This window comes from Ovis canadensis, chromosome 12 (assembly GCF_042477335.2).
Source record: "Ovis canadensis isolate MfBH-ARS-UI-01 breed Bighorn chromosome 12, ARS-UI_OviCan_v2, whole genome shotgun sequence".
Lineage (NCBI taxonomy): Eukaryota > Metazoa > Chordata > Mammalia > Artiodactyla > Bovidae > Ovis > Ovis canadensis.
In genome coordinates this window covers 49,730,414-49,750,179 of record NC_091256.1, presented here as the reverse complement: position 1 = coordinate 49,750,179, position 19,766 = coordinate 49,730,414, and the positions used below count along the sequence as shown (strand labels likewise).

At 45.6% G+C, this 19,766-nt stretch overlaps 1 protein-coding gene across 1 annotated transcript; it reads right to left on the bottom strand.

Moving 5' to 3' along the window:
* Positions 1-1,621: 1,621 nt before the first annotated feature.
* METTL13 (methyltransferase 13, eEF1A N-terminus and K55) lies at positions 1,622-18,613 on the bottom strand. Its single transcript, XM_069545645.1, has 8 exons — positions 18,045-18,613; positions 14,185-14,944; positions 12,714-12,913; positions 11,131-11,326; positions 8,823-8,990; positions 7,316-7,531; positions 4,559-4,690; positions 1,622-2,098 (listed from the first exon to the last, which is right to left on the bottom strand). Exons 1-8 carry the CDS (start codon positions 18,195-18,197, stop codon positions 1,824-1,826), a joined length of 2,100 nt encoding a protein of 699 aa, XP_069401746.1. The 5' UTR covers positions 18,198-18,613; the 3' UTR covers positions 1,622-1,823.
* Positions 18,614-19,766: the final 1,153 nt, after the last annotated feature.

Here is a 19,766-nt window from a genome sequence, read left to right as displayed (position 1 = left end):
GACACATGTAACCAACCTTACTCATCTTACATACCCAGTCTTTCAAAAATTTAAAATGATTATCATCGCCCCTGAGTGCCTCTTCCCACCTCCAAATGCTTCTTTCCAGTGAGGCTAATTCCTTGGACTACTCTTCCTAAGACATAGTTGAGACTTTGTTATCATTCTGGTAATTCTGGTGGCTATGCCACCAAGCTAGAGAATTGTGCTGTTGAAAGTCTGCACAGCACTAGAGGGTGACCCTCCAACTCAGACCCTCTATAACCTATCCCAATACCGGATGAGTTTACAAACTAGACAATGATGGAGGATGCCAAAGCTGAGTCCCTTGGGGTAGAAGGCAAGCCAAGAGATAACCTTCCTTTTACATGGTGCCAGGGAAGACCCTCTCCTGAAGAAGACCTAGTATTTCTAATGGATGTGATCTAAAAACATTATTCTGCACATATGGACTTCTTCTCCATGGGCTACAAACTGTGTAAGGATGACAACACAGTTTGAAATATGCTTTGCCTCAAGAGGGTAGAGTCCATTTAAAGGGCCTGTGGGGAGAGGAGCTGGGCTGGTGGATTTCCCATAGCACTGCTATTAAGTCAGTCTTGGCTTACTTACTATTAGAAGAGATAAATTGGCATAATAGTTTCAATTGGCTCAAGTGAGATTTGGGTTAGATGCAGTTTTGGTTTAACTATCCTTTATCTGAAATTACATGAGACAGTGTATTGAATCACTCACTTAGAAGTGTTTCTGGAACATGTTCATTTTTATTACTAATTTGTGCTTTCTGGCCATTCTTAAACATCTTTACTTCCACTACAACTTTTTACAGTGAGTCTGGCATGTAGCTGCCACTCAGTAAATGTGAGTAAACCAATACCAGAGGCTTCAGACTGCTAAGACTCTGACACACGAGATCATGGGGCCAGATACATTCACTCCTTTTGGAGGAACAGAATAGACGGCTTGGGCTATGAGAAAAGTTGTTAGAATGGGTCGAACTTAAGGTTGCAGGGGGAAGGATGAGGGAAGGGTTAGGAAGTCTGGGATGGACAGGTACCCACTGCTATATTTAAAATGGATAACCAATAAGGACCTACTGTCTGGCACAGGGAACTCTACTCCATGTTATGTGGCAGCCTAGAGGGGAGGCAAGTTTACAGGAGAATGGATACCTATATGTATATGGCTGAGTCCCTTTGCTGTCCACCTGAAACTATCACAACGTTGTTAACTGGCTATACTCCAATGTAAAATAAAAGTTTAATAAAAAATTGAAAAAAATAGAGTGTGTTAGCAGATTTTTAAAATGTAGGAGCACATCAGCAGTAGTTTCATCTCCAGGAAGACAAAGTAGACACTCTCTTAAATCTGTCTCACATCTATAGGGAGGCTACCCTATTTACAGTCTTTTGGCACAAAATGCTCTACTGTCTATCTCACTTGAGATGGTTCCTATAGGACAAAGAGAGGGAAAAAGCAAAGCCAACCGGTAATCACGCGTGATGTCTCCAGTCCTAAGGAGCTTGGGACACACTTGTTAAGGCATCACACCTGCTGGACCTCCAGCAGGGAACCTACTCAAGGACGCGGCACAGGAAGCAAAGGCGATCAACCCAAGCAGTACTGAAGAAGACAGCGCAGCAAAGACTTTTTTATTCTCCCAGACCTTCAGGCAATCTCACGAGCAGGAGGGCGCACGTAGGTGAGTATGAAACTAAGAAAAATACGAGGCTTAATACACATTGTATTTCTTCAGTCCCTGGCAGGCCAGCAGCCTGAGGTCAGTCTGGCAGGAAGCTGAGAGGACTGCCTGGTCCGGACACTCACACGATCTTCACAGTGTTGAGCATGTCTGACAGGACATACGTGTCATCCCAGCCCTTTCCGGGCTTCCTCAGGGTCTGCTCCAAGGCCTGGGCCATTTCCAGGAGCTCTGGTGTAGCGAGTTTGGACTCAGAGTGCAGCTGACAGAACAGGATCTCGTTGACTTCACCCTCGATTCGCCGGACGTACAGGAGGGGGAACACCGCCTTAAGCCCAGCCAGCACCGAGTCCTTTAGCCCCAAGTCTCGGCACACAAGGTTGAGGATAAAGACACCTGCAGGGTGAGAAAGGAAGAGAATGACCGTGGTTCAGGGAACACAGGAGACAAGGTTCTGCTCTGAGAAATATGGCCATTCCTGATCCCAGGAGGCAGGTGGAGCAAGGGACACATCCGCGGCAGCAGTGACTGTGCCAGGAACACACAGCATATGAAGGGAGAGAGGTAGGGGGTGCGTGAACCATAAGAAGGCTTCAGGCTCATTTCTTGCTCTCTTGTGCTGCTAACAAATATGACCATTCTCCATGCCTCTGTTTCACAAAGAATTGCTTTGAGAAAGAAGAAATTAATACCCCCAAGTAATTAATATCAATTTCAGAGAAAAATTATATTCCTGACATATATAATACATACCTTTATTTGTAACAATAAAGGTTCTAAATCAACTGTTTGCAAACCAAATCAAAACACCTGGGAGGTGGTGAACATACAGATTAACAGCTCCAGCTTTTTTAAGTCATAAGGACCTGGGTTGGAGCCCTAAGTCTAATCGTGTGTCACTTTGGCAAGTCTCTACCTCAGTTTCCTAATCTGAAAATAGGCGGCTCTGAAGATGAAAAAGCATACTGCCCAGTCCAGGACATGTGGGGTTGCTAGCATCACATGCTGGCAGGGATGTGAACTGCTATTAATACAATTGCTTTGTGACACTGTGTGTGACTGCATCTACAAACTGAATAAATTTATAATTTGTGATCCAACAATTACAACCCCACATCTATGCCCAATAGACCGGTACACACACGTCACCATAAGGCATCTACCAGAATGTTAATGGCAGTTCTAGTTCTAGTTCAGTCGCTCAGTCGTGTCCGACTCTTTGCAACCCCATGAATCGCAGCACGCCAGGCCTCCCTGTCCATCACCAACTCCCGGAGTTCACTCAGATTCACATCCATGGAGTCGGTGATGCCATCCAACCATCTCATCCTCTGTCATCCCCTTCTCCTCCTGCCCCCAATCCCTCCCAGCATCAAAGTCTTTTCCAATGAGTCACCTCTTCGCATGAGGTGGCCAAAGTATTGGAGTTTCAGCTTCAGCATCAGTCCTTCCAATGAACACCCAGGACTGGTCTCCTTTGGGATGGACTGGTTGGATCTCCTTGCAGTCCAAGGGACTCTCAAGAGTCTTCTCCAACACCACACTTCAAAAGTATCAATTCTTCGGTGCTCAGTTCTCTTCACAGTCCAACTCTCACATCCATATATGACTACTGGAAAAACCATAGCCTTGACTAGACAGACCTTAGTCGGCAAAGTAATGTTTCTGCTTTTGAATATGCTATCTAGGTTGGTCATAACTTTCCTTCCAAGGAGTAAGCGTCTTTTAATTTCATGGCTGCAGTCACCATCTGCAGTGATTTTGGAGCCCCCAAAAATAAAGTCTGACACTGTTTCCACTGTTTCCCCATCTATTTCCCATGAAGTGATGGGACTGGATGCCATGATCTTTGTTTTTTGAATGTTGGGCTTTAAGCCAACTTTTTCACTCTCCTCTTTCACTTTAATCAAGAGGCTTTTTAGTTCCTCTTCACTTTCTGCCATAAGGGTGGTGTCATCTGCATATCTGAGGTTACTGATATTTCTCCTGGCAATCTAGATTCCAGCTTGTGTTTCTTCCAGTCCAGCGTTACTCATAATGTCCTCTGCATAGAAGCTAAATAAGCAGGGTGACAATATACAGCCTTGACGTACTCCTTTTCCTATTTGGAACCAGTCTGTTGTTCCATGTCCAGTTCTAACTGTTGCTTCCTGACCTGCATACAGATTTCTCAAGAGGCAGGTAATGGCAGTACTTCCTAGTAAATCCTCGAAAAAGAAAAAAGCCCAATGCCAACAGCAGAAGGGATAAATTAATCATGGTAGTCACCCAGTGATATGTCGGAGCAATAAAAAGGAACAATGTCAACACAACACCATGAGTGAACCTCACAAACATCATGTTGAGGGAAAGTAAAGAGAGAACATTCCATATGGACAAAACTAAGCTGTGCTGATAGAAGTGAGGATGGTGGGCTTCCCTGGTGGCTCAATGGATTAAGAATCTGCCTGCCAATGCAAGGGACATGGGTTTGATCCCTGGTCTGTGAAGATCCCACACGCTGTGGAGCAACTAAGCCCATGCGCCACAACTATTGAGCTTGTGCTCTAGAGCCCGTGCTCTACAACACGAGAAGCCACCACAGTGAGAAGCCCACGTACCACAAAATAGAGCACACCCCACTCTCTGCAACTAGAGAAAGCCCAAGCGCAGCAACGAAGACCCAGTGCAGGTAAGTCCTCTCACCTCCTTTCCTTACCTGAAAGGAGGTAAGAGGACTTGTAGGGGTACTGGTAAACGAGTATGTTCAATCTGGGGAAACCAATCATGCTACACACTTATGAGCATTTTTCATTAAAAAGAAAATCTTCCTAAAGGGCCCATCCCTTCTCCCTCGCCACCTTCTGTTCTTTATACCTTCAGAAGTCAAGATGCTTTTGACCTTCTGCAGGAAAAGCTGGGCCACAAATGCTGGGGGTGGACAGCTCATTCCCAGGGTTGGGTCCTTACTGTCCACATCGAACATTATGACGTCGTAGTGAGGCCGTGCTGGGAAAGAGAAGCAGACAAGTCTCTGTTTTTTGCTGGATAAAATAACACCATTCACATTCCTCCACATTTCCTCTGCGACCTGTGGTTGGCACAGGTGGCTAAGTCAACAGGAATGACAAGGAGGATGTGGTGCCTAAGGGCACCAAAGTCACTGTCCAAAGCAGTTACGTCATCAGGGCTCTGCTGGGAGTGCCCACATCTAAGTTGGCACCATCATCTCATCTTCCTCTACATTTTAAAGCCCCTTCTACAGACACACATTTCTGGGGTCCACTCCAGCAGGATCATTACTCAGAGTCCATCTATACCAGTGATTTTCAACACTGGCAGGACACTAGAGCCAAATGGGAAAATTCTTAATACTCAAGAGAACCTGGGCTCCACTCCTGAATAACAGAGTTAAAAACTCCTGGGGTGGAGAAGAACAAATGGGATGGGAAGTGAGACGCCTCTGGTACTTTTCTTAAGCTCCTCGGGTGATTCAAAAGACAGAGATGAGAACCACTGATTTAGACAAAACAGCGGCCTCTGCCTGTAAGGGCTGACCCAGCACATGGTATCTTGAACTTAACTCTGGAGAAAAATGTTCTCAAATTAAAGTCAGCAAATCTTTTCTAGTTACTTGAACAATTATTGGCTCAAGAAAGAAGGCATTTGTTCAATGGGTGAGAAAGAACTGATGATGAATCTGATCCACTCCTTACTGGAATGTTACTTTTTTTAAGGGGTAGGCCTACAATATGAACGACTGGTTTTTAGCAAACTGAGACGGTGCTAATGATTATTCAATAATCAATATATATTTACTTAGGACTACAGCATGTCCATCACTGTTCATAGCACAGATTTGATTTTGGTTTTTCAAGAGCAGAACATGTTGGCTCATCAAAGTTCAAGGACAACCATGGCCCCCACCTGTGGCACTGAGTCCTCCAACAACCTGAAAGGTTGTTGTTAGCGACAAAGGCCAGGGCTGTTCAGATCTGGTTTAGAGGTCCTAACAATAGCAGCACATCCTGGACTGAGTACCTACCACATGCCTGGCACTGTTTTAAGTGCTTTCACATGTATTAGCTATCCTGGGTCTGGGCCCCTACTTTGGCCCCAGCTACAGAGAGCATATCTGGGAAACTCTGATAAGAGTTCAGCTCACTTTGCAATTAAGGCAGCATCTGTCTATCCCTGCACCAAAATACTTCGGAGAAGGCAATGGCACCCCACTCCAGTACTCTTGCCTGGAAATTCCCATGGATGGCGGAGCTTGGTAGGCTGCAGTCCATGGGGTCACTAAGAGTCGGGCACGACTGAGCGACTTCACTTTCACTTTTCATTTTCATGCATTGGAGAAGGAAATGGCAACCCACTCCAGTGTTCTTGCCTGGAGAATCCCAGGGACAGGGGAGCCTGGTGGGCTGCCATCTATGGGGTTGCACAGAGTCGGACACGACTAAAGCAACTTAGCAGCAGCAGGACCACCAAAATACTTACCCCGGCATCCCGTTTTGCCACACCCTTCCTAGAAAATGCTCTAACCCAGAACCAGAGCAACTATGGCAGAATGAGCAGACTAGGAAGGGTGGGTGGCCTGGACTCCCCAGTTTCAGGCAGGACTGAATCAACCTAACTTCTCCTTAAGGGGCTCACACTCTGTAAAACATCAGTCACCAGGAGCCTATACATTAAGTTGCAGAAGCATCAGCAGAGCTATTAGAACACATTAATATGCCTTTTGTCCAAGTCTGGGATACAAATTATTAGAGAAAAATGGAGCCTTAATCCCAGCAGCAGCAGGGCTATTGGAATTCCCACTAACACCTGCATCAGGGTTTAATCTCAGCACTGTTGACATTTGGACCAGATCATTCTTTATCATCAGCAGCCATCCTGTGCATTGTAGGATGTTTAGCAGCACCCTTGGCCTCCATGTGCCTCCACCCACTATTATGCTGGAAGCACCCCTACCTAATGGTAGGCTGTGCTTTTACAACCAAAAATTGCCTGCCAACATTGCCAAACATCTCTGGGGCTTAGAACTACTCATCTACATGAATGATGTTTTACTCCATTTCTGGCTTCACCTCGAGCTGAAAGATTTACAGAACACATCTCCCAACACACACCCCCAACATTTCTTCCCCTTTACCTCACTCAGCTCCAGACACTGACTCTTGGGATGATGAGGTGGTGGCAAGATCACAGGGTCAGAAGAAATTCAGAAGAGGAGCCCACTGATTTTTCAGCACGATGAGGGCAGAAAACAGTCTGTTTTACTTGTTGCCATAGCCTAACCCCTAACAGCACTGAGCATGTGATAGACACTCTATGCTGCTAAGTCACTTCAGTCGTGTCTGACTCTGTGCGACCCCAGAGACAGCAGCCCACCAGGCTCCCTTGTCCCTGGGATTCTCCAGGCAAGAACACTGGAGTGGGTTGCCATTTCCTTCTCTAAGACACTCTATATTTACTGAATAAATATGTCAATAAATGAGGGAACAAATGAACAGGTGAAAGACTGGGATGATGCTCATATCTCTTAGAGATGAATTCTACAGCCCCTTGCAGGCCTGACAACCTTGGATCAATCTTTCCTCAACACCCCTCCAAATTCTCCAAAAGCAGTACCTTCTTCTTCTGCCAGGCGGGTTATAAAGTCCAGACCATCTGCAATGTGGACCTTCATCCGGTCACTCTGGGAAAAGCCGAACCACTGGGTGGCCACTTCCAACATAGAGGGGTCGATCTCCACAGCATGGATGCAGGACTTTGGGAAATGATCGTGGATAAAGAGAGGGAGGCTGCCCCCGCCCAGGCCTACCACCAACAGTGCCAGTGGGGTCTCTGTAATAAAGAATAAAAGCATTATGTTACCATCTGCTCACTGTAAAGTTCTGCACCAGCCTTAGAGAGGACAAAAGAGACAGTCGGATTGTTCACTCTAGCCAGAAGATACAAGATTTAGAGACTTGGCCTCCCTTGTCTCTTTCTAGAAATTCAGGAGTCAATTTAATATATGTAAATTCAACCCTGGCCTCATGATCCTTCCTTTACTAGTTCCAGAAGAGCAATCAGTATATTATTATTATGGTTCCTTAAACATCGCAAAGCCCTCAGCGGACATTACAGCAATAATCCCCACCATCAGCATCATTAAACCCCTCTAGGAAACAGAAGGGACAATGGGCAACATCTTGTCCATGATCACAGGGCATGTAGATGTGATGCCCTCTGCCCAGCTTCCAACTCAAAGGCCACAGCTACCTTTAATAAGACACACCCAACAAGTGAAGGAAGTCCATCCAAGTTCCAGAAGTCACAGGAAAACAAAGGCCCAGATCCTACACTCAAGTTCAGAGAAACAGGGGATGAAAGAAAATGTGAAACCAGAAAGAATCGCCAAAGAGAGAAACCCTGAGGATTAAATGTAACAACTGAGAATCCACTGACACACATCAGCACCAAGATAGACCACAAGTATAGGGTATTTCAGCAGGACATACTCAGGGACTTCGGGGAGAAGACAGCTACAGGAGTGGACAGAAACAAATATTTTTGCTCCTGTGGTTAGATCCCAACCTATTATCAGCGATAAGGCTATGACTGTACTACCTATACTATGGATTTTTTTAAAAGCAGAAATTCAAGAAAGAATTACATCTGGCACTCAAAGAATGCATCACTGAAAAGCCAGAAATTTTCCTAAAGCACACAGGTATTTCTCTGGAGATATGATTTTTAAATGTTCCATCTGGATACAGGGTATATGGATATGCAAAAATTCATCAAGCTGAACAATTTAAGATCCATTCACTTTACAGATTTCACTGAAGATATTTTATACATTAATTTTTAAAACTGTAAATTTTACACTAATTTTTAAATAAATGCATAGAAGAAAAAAATATAGATATCAGCATGTATGTCTATTTCAAGATTACAATTTGAGTTTGTGGGAAAAGTTACTTGGATGTTCATGAATGATGCAGAAAGACAGTTGGGAATAAGAAAGACATGAATATGTGCGCATCTGTTGGTCTGTAATCATGGTTCTTAAGCTGCAAGGCAGCCAACTCTGATGACATCTGTAATCTTACACATTTCCTACTGTGGAAAGCTGTGGCGACCTCCTCACCTAGGAGCCGCTCCGGGTTTTTCAGCAGCGCAAGGCCGGCGATCATGGCTTTGTGGTGTTCACAGCACAGGTAACTCTTATCAATGGACTGCCCCGGGGCTGCAGGCAGGTCCTCTGGGGTATCAGCAGGCCGATGCTTCTTCCTGTCCTTTTTCCGTTTCTTCTGGGCTAGATCAGAGACACAGACGAATGAGGTTGTGTGAGGTACGTCACTCCTTGGAAAGTAAGGCACACGAGCAGCGGTGTGCTGTAGCTGGCTGATTGAGACTCGGGAGTCAATGGTGAAATATGCAGGCATTCTGTGAACTGGCTGACATGCTGGTAGCTTGAAATCTGTCCGTGGTGGCCATTTTCATGTACAGAAATTAGGGAACAGTACAATTCATGGCTTTTTCTCCCCAAAGAGCTGGTGGTCCAACATTTAACATGTGCCAGGGTGTCAGAAAAGGGAAGTGGCAAAGAAAACACCAAAAAACTGATAACGCTGGGAATACTTGAGTGAGGGGTGCTAGTACTTCTTTAGGAAACATAAAGCCGCTCACAGAGTTTATTCATGAGTTTTTTTAAGCAGAAAAGAACTTAAAGTTACTAATTACTGCCTCTGTGCCAATTGTTGTACCAGGACTCTTACTCCTGTAGCTTTTATAACAACCCTCTTATTCCAATTCTCAGCAGATAGAAAATCTGGCAGTGCAGCTAGGATTTGAATGTGGGACTGCCTGTCTCCAACACCTACCATCTTTCAATTGCATTACACAGATGGTAATGCACACCACCCCAGTGGACAAGGACATCACAAATGTTCACAGAAGGGGAAAATCCTACGGAAGGTCCCTTTACATTTCCTCTCCTTACTCTCTCAACTGCACCAGGACAGAGTGAACAGCTGGTTTTGCCGTTTTCCTAGGGACCAGCTGCACTCCACAGCAGCATTAGGCAGCGATGTGTGAGGGGCAGCCTGATTTAACATAACAATCAGAAAGGTTAAATCACTTTTTAACACATTCTCCTTCTTCTCACCAATACTCCCTTAGGAAAATCATTCCCATGAAAATTAAGGATGGTAAGAAGACTAGGATCTTGACAACAATGGGGGAAAAAAAACTTGAAACCCAAATTGGAGGGGAATATCTTCTTTGAAGCAATTTTACTGATTTTTTGGTGAGACGAAGCTGAACCAACCTGTACCTCAAGTGACCCAACGACAGCTCGGGAACCCAGCAAACACAGGTGCACTTGACCAGGGGACACCCCTCAACAGAAAACTGTCCTGCAGACAGTCACCTGACCCTGAGCTCTGGGCACACCCAGGACCTCATGAGGTTCTGAACTCTCTCTTTTCACTTTCCTTCCAGATGGCCTTGCCAACACAACAGCATGGTCATCAGGCAAAAGAAACTTCCAAGAATCAGAAAAGCCAATTTCAAATTCCAAGCCTGAGTCTCTGGGCCTCAAAAGGAAAGTCATACTGGAGAGGTGGAGGGGAGGAGCGTTCACTTCTACTCTATGCATCTGATTTGTGAACTGATTACAATAAGCAAGTATTGCTTTTGAAGTATAGATATATACATGGGAGAAAACAGCAGGTGAAACAAACGATTGCTTTCCCCCTTAGGGGGTGTTTCTGAGGAGCACATGAGAGATCACTTAAAAGGGATCCTAGAGAACATGGTCTGGATCTACCCTGTCCAAGCCTGTAACCCTGGCTACCTGTGTCTATTTACATTTAATTATAAGTTCATTGGAAATAAATAAGATTAAAGATGCAGCTCTTTAACAGTCATACCAGCCATGTTTCTAATGCTCAGCATCCACACTGGATAGCTCACTGGGTATTAAACATTTCCCACTGCAGAAAGTTCTACTGGACAGCAGTGGACTAGGTAACATCTAGGGCACCCACCAACTCTGCAATCCTCTAAACCAAGTGCTAGGAGGTGCCTGTAAGGAGGAGAGCAGGCCTACTGAGTTAATATACAGACACATATGGAGTAACATAAAATAGGTGGTCTCTGAACTTCAGGCATTAAGGCGATGATCACATTTATTTGGTAAACCATCGCACCCCCCTCTTTATCATTTTACAGCCAGGCTTTGCTCAAGAAGAGAATATCGACCCCCCTTCTGTTCATCACCACTCACACTCTAACAGCCCAGAAGATAAGAGGATGACCCACGGAGCCATGTGCCTCTGGTCACAGATATCCAGGTCTGTCCTACAACTCCGCCAAGCTCCCAAGTCTTTCTGGCCACCCCACCTTGTCCATATATTCACAGGGACACCGCCACTGCGTCCACGCTGCCTCACCTCTGTGAGACACGTCCTGCAGCAGCCTGGCTTCTGACTGCACCACATTCCTGTTGCTGAGGAAGATGAGCCGCCGGAAGTAGCGCTTGTCATCTCCTTGCACGTCCTCGATGACGTAGTCACCACTCAAGGGGCTGCAGTCTTGGTGCTGAACGATGCGGACCCCAATGTCCCCACCCACAGACAGGAAGGGCACCTGAAAGAACAGCAGATCTGTGGCCGAAATGCCAGCTCCATCGAGAAAGATGAGAAAGTCTAATCCCTTGCCTTTGTGTCTCTGAGGAATCCCCACACCAAGGTCCTGTGTAGCAACGACTCCAAAGATTCGCCATTCCGTCAAAGTACTTTTCTGGGGCATTTGACTAGATCTCAAAAAGCTTAATCCATCTTTTTGAAAACCAACTGAATAAAGATTCCCCAAACCATTAGTGAAATCAGTTGGTTCTCCACAAGAAAAACAGGAGTTTCTCAAGAGTAATTCCTAAAAGGACTTTTAACAGTCCAAGACAATGAAAGTGAGAAGCAACCCTGAAGAGGGACCAGAACCATGAGAGAAGGAATGTGAGCTGGGATAAAGGTACCAAAATCTATGTGCAAAGCAACCTTTCCAAATTTGGAGAAATTTCTCCCTTCTCCCAGTGATTCTCATCTTTTTCCTGCATTTTACTAAAAAGGAAAAAAAGAAAATGAGGAAAAAAATACATTTCCCTCAAACTTTTCCATTCCTTTCCCAATCTTTACACTTAATTCTTTTTAAAGACTTACAGGAATATTTAATCATCATGAGGGACTCCAAACTTTGAGAGAAAATTCACAAAATAACCTTCCCACAAGCTCTGGGTCTCTCTAATGACACTAACCCCAGTCTTCAGGAAGCATCACAGACTTACTAATCTGTAAGCACAAGTCAGCCTTGTGGGCAGAACCACAGGCTGAGAACCCAGGAGACTGGCTTCTTCCTTCCAGGTCTGTTACTATAGCACCAAGACTCCAGGTAGGTTGTCTTTCCCATCTATCAAGAAACAGAAACTTTTTCTATAAAGTCCTTGCAGTAAAGTCAATCACCCTGTCTTATGACCAGGATAGCACAAGACAGACAGTGTCAACTGATAATACCATATCACCATTTTGGCAAAAACTTCAGTTCCCTTCCTAGAAAAACATCAAACCCACGGAGTTAATGTTGTGAAAATTAAGGTGAGCTCTTTTGGTCCTTTCCCATTCTACCTCACACAATGACAGTTCTAAGGAACAAAACAGCCAAGGAAATCCTGTGCAAAGTGCATTAGGAGAACTGTCTCAGTAATCCACATTGTGAGGAGCTGGAGGACTTCCTTCATGCTGTCCAAGAGGCCCTGCAGACAGATACTACTATGGGTCTCAATAAAGGCAATCACTCACCTTCCGCTCACTGCCTGGGACATAATTTCTACCCACTTAGGTCTTAGCTGCCAATATGCCCTCCAGGAACAGTCTAGGGTCACAGACCCTAGTCCTAGCCTCTTCCAAGACAACCTCTGCCTTCCTGACTCTTGATACGACTTCTCCAGAGACCCTGAAAGCTGCTACCCAAGGCTTCTTACCTGCAGCTGGGCGGGCATCCCGGCCGGGGCCAGCTCCATGACTCTGGCCGACAGCTCAGCCTGGATGCTGTCCATGCCTTCATACTGCTGACCTCGGTGAAGGGCCACTGTGATCAGCCTCCTGAAGCCTGCACTGGCTGCCAGCTGCTTCCGGCCCTCCTCCATGCCAAACAGCCACTCTGTCTCCCGACCCTGGGGGACTGGAAAGAGGCATTTTTTGACAGGGAGTCCTGGGAAATGTTCAAGCCCACAATAAACATGACCCACGTGGCAGAGAGCCAGGCCATCCCTTCCAACTGTGACCTACTAAGGGGCTATCAATTCCCTAGTGCACAAGGCCCACTGCCAGCAGACCCATGGCAGGACCTAGTGTGGAAAAAAGTGTGGGCGTGTAAGGGGAGGGAGGTGAGTACCAAGTGTAAGAAAAATAGTAATAGTGCTAACATTTCTTATATGCCAGGCATGATTCCAAACAGTTTACAAACAGAAACTAATCAAATCTTCACAACAGCCCAAGATACAGGAAGCATTATTACTATTTCCATTTTATAAATGAGAAAATTAAGACACAAAAGTTACTGTATTTGCCCAAGTTCACGCAGCTAGTAACTGGCTAAGCTAGGACTCAAACCCAGGCAGTCCAGCCCCAGAATCCATGCTCACATCCACTGTGCTATTTGTTCCCACAGGTGGACAGTCAGGATAAGAGAATACTTGGAAAAATGGATTCCATGTTGGGAAACCAATTACCAGCACGACGTATCAATACTTCACATTTGTCTAGAATATTCTACTTTTGAAAGCATTTCCTCATACTATCTCTGTTGATTATTACTAAGGTGAATCTGGTATCATTTACCCCTTTCAATAAAAACACTAACATTTGTAAAACTTATCATGCGCCAGGCACTATTCTAAGAGTTTTTATGCTTTTCACAACTACAGAAGACAGTCACTTTATAGAGGAGAAAACTGAGGCACAGAAAGAACACTAACTCATCTAGTAGCATCCCGAAGGGATTAAGCCAGGAAGGGAAACCAGCCTGGTCCCAGAGCTGCCTTTTTCAGCAGCTACTCTGTCCTGTTTGCATAAACTCAGCAAAGAAGCACAGAGACTTCCCCAGGTCATGCTGCTCACAGGCTACAAGGCTCCTTGCTTCTACTACTCTGATACAAAGTAACATCTCTACAACAGCTTGACCTGCCTAAACTTATCTGTATTACTTCTCCCTACTTCAGGCCAACCCCATTCTCACACTTCATCAGGCCTTTGCCATGGAAGATGGGAAGACATAAACTTCAGATTCAAGCAGGCAGCTCCCCCTTCCTTTTGCTGTGGCCAGCCTAACCTCTCAAAGTACCACCCCTCTGCAAGATCAAGCCAGCCAAGGCATACCCATCCACCAAATCCCAGATCCAGCCCCTGTAAGCCAGCCCCCTTCAGGAAAGAGAGGGAGCAATCCCAACTCACTGATGAAAATGGCAAAATGATTGTCCCGCGATGGTTTCACAGTGGGGCTGTCCACCACGTGGAGGGTGTAGCGTGGCTCCCCCGTGTCCCCATTGCACAAGTCCAGGGACACACTCCCCAGCCCGGCCTTGCGGTACAGCTGGCTGCACAGCCAGGCATATTGCTGCCGCTCCCGCACTGCCTCGGCCAGCCGCTCGGCACTCTCCAGCCGCACAGGCTTGCCCTGCTCCTGAGCACACAGCTCAAAGATCTGAAGGGCAGAGCCAGTGACCGGCCTGAACTTGGTCATGATGAAGGCAAAGACAGGCAGGGAGAACCGAGGCTCTGCTTCCAACAGCTGGTCCTGGCTGCTGGCCACCTGGTGCACCCTCACCATCCACCCCTCCCGAGAGAAGTGACCCACTGCTTTCTTCAGGACGTGAGCCTGAGCCAGGGAGATGCAGAGGTAGCGACCGCCCACCTGCAGGACACGGCCAACCTCAGCCAGCATCCTGTCCACCTGCTGCAGGGTCTTCTCCTCCTCATCTGTCAGGACAGCGTCCAGGGTGCCCTTGTCCAACACCACCTGGAACGAGGCGTCGGGGAACTCCATCTGTGTCATGTCCATCTTCAAGAAGCTCATCCTGGGCCGTCTACTGGCATTGCGCTCCTTCATTTGCTTGATGACGACCTCACTAATGTCAATATTCACTATATCCTGATAGCCCACATCATACAGCTGCTCGCTTAGCTCTGAGTTACCACACCCAACCACTAGCACCTAGGGAGAAAAAAAAACGAGATGGAGGTGATCAAGGCAAAGGAATGAGAACACCATTACAGAATTGATTCTAGGCTCTACCGGAACTCACTAGTAACAAATCACATTTAGCTATAACAATGCAAGTTACACAGAAGCTGACTAACCAGGGTTGTTCTTTTCTCTGAAACAAGCCTTTATTAATCAAGTATAGGAACAAACTAACCATGGTTGTTCTTTTCTCTGAATCAAACATTTACTACTCAAGAACTGATAGAAAGTCACAGAATTCAAATACAGTAGTTGCAACTGAAATCTCCTATTTGTTTTACCGTTGAAAATGTAACTTACAAAACAGAAAGAGACTCACAGACTTAGAGAAGGTACTTATGGTTGCAAAGGGGAAGGACGGGGGCAAGGAATAATTTGAGAGTTTGCAATGAACATGTATACACTGCTATATTTAAAATGGATAACCAACAAGAAACTACTGTATAGCACACAGAACTCCTCTCAATGTTGCCTGGATGACAGGGGAGTTTGGAGAATGGATAATGTATATGTATGGCTGAGTCCTCTTTGCTATTTACCTGAAACTATTACAAAACTGTTACTTGCCTAGGAGGCAAGAATACACAGAAGAACTATACAAAAAAGATCTTCATGACCCGGGTAACCACGATGGTGTGATCACTCACCTAGAGCCAGACATACTGGAATGTGAAGTCAAGTGGGCCTTAGGAAGCATCACTATGAACAAAGCTAGTGGAGGTGATGGAATTCCAGTTGAGCTATTTCAAATCCTGAAAGATGATGCTGTGAAAGTGCTGCACTCAATATGCCAGCAAATTTGGAAAACTAAGTAGTGGCCACAGGACTGGAAAAAGTCAGTTTTCATTCCAATCCCAAAGAAGGGCAATGCCAAAGAATGTTCAGACTACCACATAACTGCACTCATCTTACACGCTAGCAAAGTAATGCTCAAAATCCTCCAAGCCAAGCTTCAACAGTATATGAACCATGAACTTTCAGATGATCAAGCTGGATTTAGAAAAAGCAGAGGAACCAGAGATCAAATTCCCAATATCCATTGGATCATAGAAAAAAACAAGAGCATTCCAGAAAACATCTACTTGGGTCTTATTGACTACACCAAAGCGTTTGACAGTGTAGATCACAACAAACTATGGAAAATTCTTCAAAAGATGGGAATGCTAGACCATCTTACCTACCTCGTGAGAAATCTGTATGCAGGTCAAGAAACAACAGTTAGAACCGGACATGGAACAACAGGCTGGTTCCAAATTGGGAAAGGAGTACGTCAAAGTTGTATATTATCACCCTGCTTATTTAACTTCTATGCAGAGGACATCATGAGAAATGCCAGGCTGGATGAAGCACAAGCTGGAATCAAGACTGCTGGGAGAAATATCAGTGACCTCAGATGTGCAGATGACACCACCCTTATGGCAGAAAGTGAAGAGGAACTGAAGAGCCTCTTGATGAAAGTGAAAGAGGAGAGTGAAAAAGTTGGCTTAAAACTCAACATTCAGAAAACTAAGATCAGTCCCATCACTTCATGGTAAATAGATGGGGAAACAATGGAGACAATGACAGACTTTATTTTGGGCTCCAAAATCACTGCAGATGGTGACTGCACCATGAAATTAAAAGACGCTTGCTCCTTGGAAGAAAAGCTATGACCAACCTAGACAGCACATTAAAAAGCAGAGATATTACGTTACCAACAAAGGTCTGTCTAGTCAAATCTATGGTTTTTCCAGTAGTCATGTATGGATGTGAAAGTTGGACTATAAAGAAAGTTGAGTGCCGAAGAATTGATGCTTTTGAACTGTGGTGTCGGAGAAGCCTCTTGAGAGTCCCTTAGACTGCAAGGAGATCAAACATGTCAATCCTAAAGGAAATCAGTCCTGAATATTCATTAGAAGGACTGATGTTGAAGCTGAAACTCCAATACTTTGGCCACCTGATGTGAAGAAATGACTCATCGGAAAAGACCCTGATGCTGGGAAAGATTGAAGGCAGGAGAAGGGGACAACAGAGGATGAAATGGATGGATGGCATCACTGACTTGTTGAACATGAATTTGAGCAAGCTCTGGGAGTTGGTGATGAACAGGGAAGCCTGGCATGCTGCAGTCCTAGCGGTTGCAAAAAGTTGGACACAACTGAGTGACTGGACTGAACTGAACTGAACCCCAATACAAAAAGTTAAGATTAAAAAAAAAAATCTAGGTCTGGCATAATCCTATTCCACTCATGCCTTGGGTTCCAACTCATGATATTCTGCTATTTCATGAAGCGAAACTTAAAACACAAGTTGTTGGCTCCCTCTCTACTGAGCTATCTCCCATTGAGCCTTCAAAATTCTGCCCCATCTCTGGAAAAGCACGGTACTGTGACAATTGCATAAGCGTTTAAGCTAGGTAGCCCTAAGTCTAAATCCCCACATGACCATGTACCACACTTATGATCTTGGGCAAGAAACTGGCTCTCAGAGCCTCAGTTTCCGCATCTGTAGAATTCTTGTACTATCACTTACCTTGAAATGTATTATGAGAACTCAATGACTGAACACACACACACACATGCAGCACCAACATAAAGTCTGGCTCTTAGAGTTTCTTCCTTGAATGTTCGTTTTCTACCCTCTTCCTTCTCTACTTCCAGTACAACCCCATCTCTGTCCAACCTATTACTGTACTTATCACTTCTGGAATGTGCCCAGGGTTTATGTATCAACGCATTTGCCGCTAAAGGGATGAGCACAGCGCCTTAAAATGTGGGCTCACAACAACTATTTGGTAACAGATTAATTTATCAGTAAAGCCACGGATTCTACCAGTTCCCCGGGCATTCACAGTGACAGAAAAGCACACTTTCTTCACTAGGAGGAGCTACCTAGTTTGCACTACTTAATAAGTCATTCTTCCTGTGAGGTTACTAATTCAAGAATGATCTGGGGGTGGAAGCTGTTATCTGAAAACTGTATAAGGATATTTTGACCGGCCCCCACGCCGGTCACGGTCTACCAAATGCAGGATTTCTGTTTTCAGTTCCTACTTTCCAGAGTACACACCGGGCTGCCAGGCCGCGCTTACCTTTTCCCTAGGCTTGATGTATTTGTGCAGCACCCCGCACAGTTCCAGGTAGGTTCCATACCACTCGAAAGCTTTCTTTCCTCGCTGCTGGAAGAACTTCTCCCAATAGTCAACGGAGCCAAACTCCTTCGAGCTTTTAGGTAAGAGATTCATAGTCCCACTACCCGAGCTGCGTCTTCAAGATTCCTGCTCTCTGTGTGGTACCATCAGAGGGGCTTCCCCACACGTTGGCTCTGGGACACCAATGCGGGAATTCTTTCCACGGACAAACAGCCTCATTTATTTGTTTCCAACTCAAAATCCAAAGGGATGATCCTTACACGCTCACCGCACCCGCGAGACACCGACCCTACTAAACGTTCATCCCTTGACCCACGCCCCAGTGCCCCGACCCACGTGGGGAGCCCCTCACACTTTTTCAGAGTTCGGTTTCAGAACCGGCTATCATATCCGGGTGCGAGGCTTCGCGATTGGTCGGTTTCCCAGACCATCCAAGCAGCTCATTGGTCAGTGATTTTCGTTCCTGACACCTAAGTGGTTACAACGACCTCGCCTCACACCCGCGACTCCGTCGCCGGCTCCTCGCGTTTATTTACGTGAGCCGGAACGGGGCGGGGCCGCGGGCTGGAGGCGGGGCGGAAGCCCGGCTGTCCCAGTGAACCCCCAACGTGAGCAGCCTTCTCAGCTCTGGACGTTCCAGCATTGGGAGAGAGCTCCGCCCGAGCTCGGTGCTCCTGACCTCGGTGTTTCGTCTCTGAACTTTCTAATCAAGAGCCACCCAAGGGCTGAGCGCCGGAGGGGACCTCCGAAAGGAAAAACCTGTAGATTAGAAGGAAGGGGCCTGTGCCGATTCACCAGGTCTGTTTCCCAAGAATTTGCATTTCTAACCAGTTCCTTGGTGATACCAACGATGTGCTACCCAGGGGCCGCACTTTGAGAACAGCTGTTAAAAGATAAGGCAAAATGGATGTTTCCAACTCCACAATTTTAAGAGACTATCTAAAAGCCCTCTACGAGAACCTGAAAAAACATGTATTTTCATGTACCACTTGCTCAGTTCACATTATTTCCTCTCTACTTAAGATAAGGTGAACCTCAGAGGCTTCAGCTATGGCAGCATGCAGGGTTCCTAAGGGGTGTGACATCTGGTCTTTCAAAGAGCACTTATTGAGAGCAGAGGACACTGTGCTTGAATTGTTCCCCAATACCAAACTAACAAAATAACATAGCCTCTGCCTTCTCCCCTCAAGTATTGGTTCGCCATTTTAAGGGTGTAAATTTGAGCCCATCACTGTGGTGAAGGCTAAGGACACAGTAGTAAGGAAGACAACGGTATGGAAGAACACATCAAACAGTTATAAAAAAGAGTCTGTAATGAGGATCTGAGAATAAGTGCTGTGAAGGAGAAGTATAAGCGTCCACGAAAGGAGATCTCTTTCGAAATGTCTTAATTTAGGGGGTGACTAGAGAAGGCTTTTCTAAGGAAGGGACAAAAAGATTTAAAAGATTTTGTAATCTTACTGCTTCGGTAAATATTGCACACCTAAACTTGTTCCAGTAGTATCAGGATGACATAGGAAAGAACCAAGAAGTATTCTCAACCGCTGGGTCTTTGCAGGAACATTTGGCGGCTGCTTTTCCCTCTGTCTCTATTGTCCTTTCTTATAAGCAAACGATATTGGAAAAGGTTGTAAGAAGTGATTTTGATCACAGCCCAAGCTC

What these genes read in the sequence shown, in the direction of transcription:
- METTL13 (XM_069545645.1), bottom strand. Translation starts at nt 18,197, where the DNA reads ATGAATCTCTTACCTAAAAGCTCGAAGGAGTTTGGCTCCGTTGACTAT. An exon ending in GGATGCCCGCCCAGCTGCAG is followed by an intron (nt 11,327 to 12,713) that starts GTAAGAAGCCTT and finishes CTGTTCTTTCAG; the next exon opens with GTGCCCTTCCTGTCTGTGGG. An exon ending in AAGCATCTTGACTTCTGAAG is followed by an intron (nt 2,099 to 4,558) that starts GTATAAAGAACA and finishes CTCACCCTGCAG; the next exon opens with GTGTCTTTATCCTCAACCTT.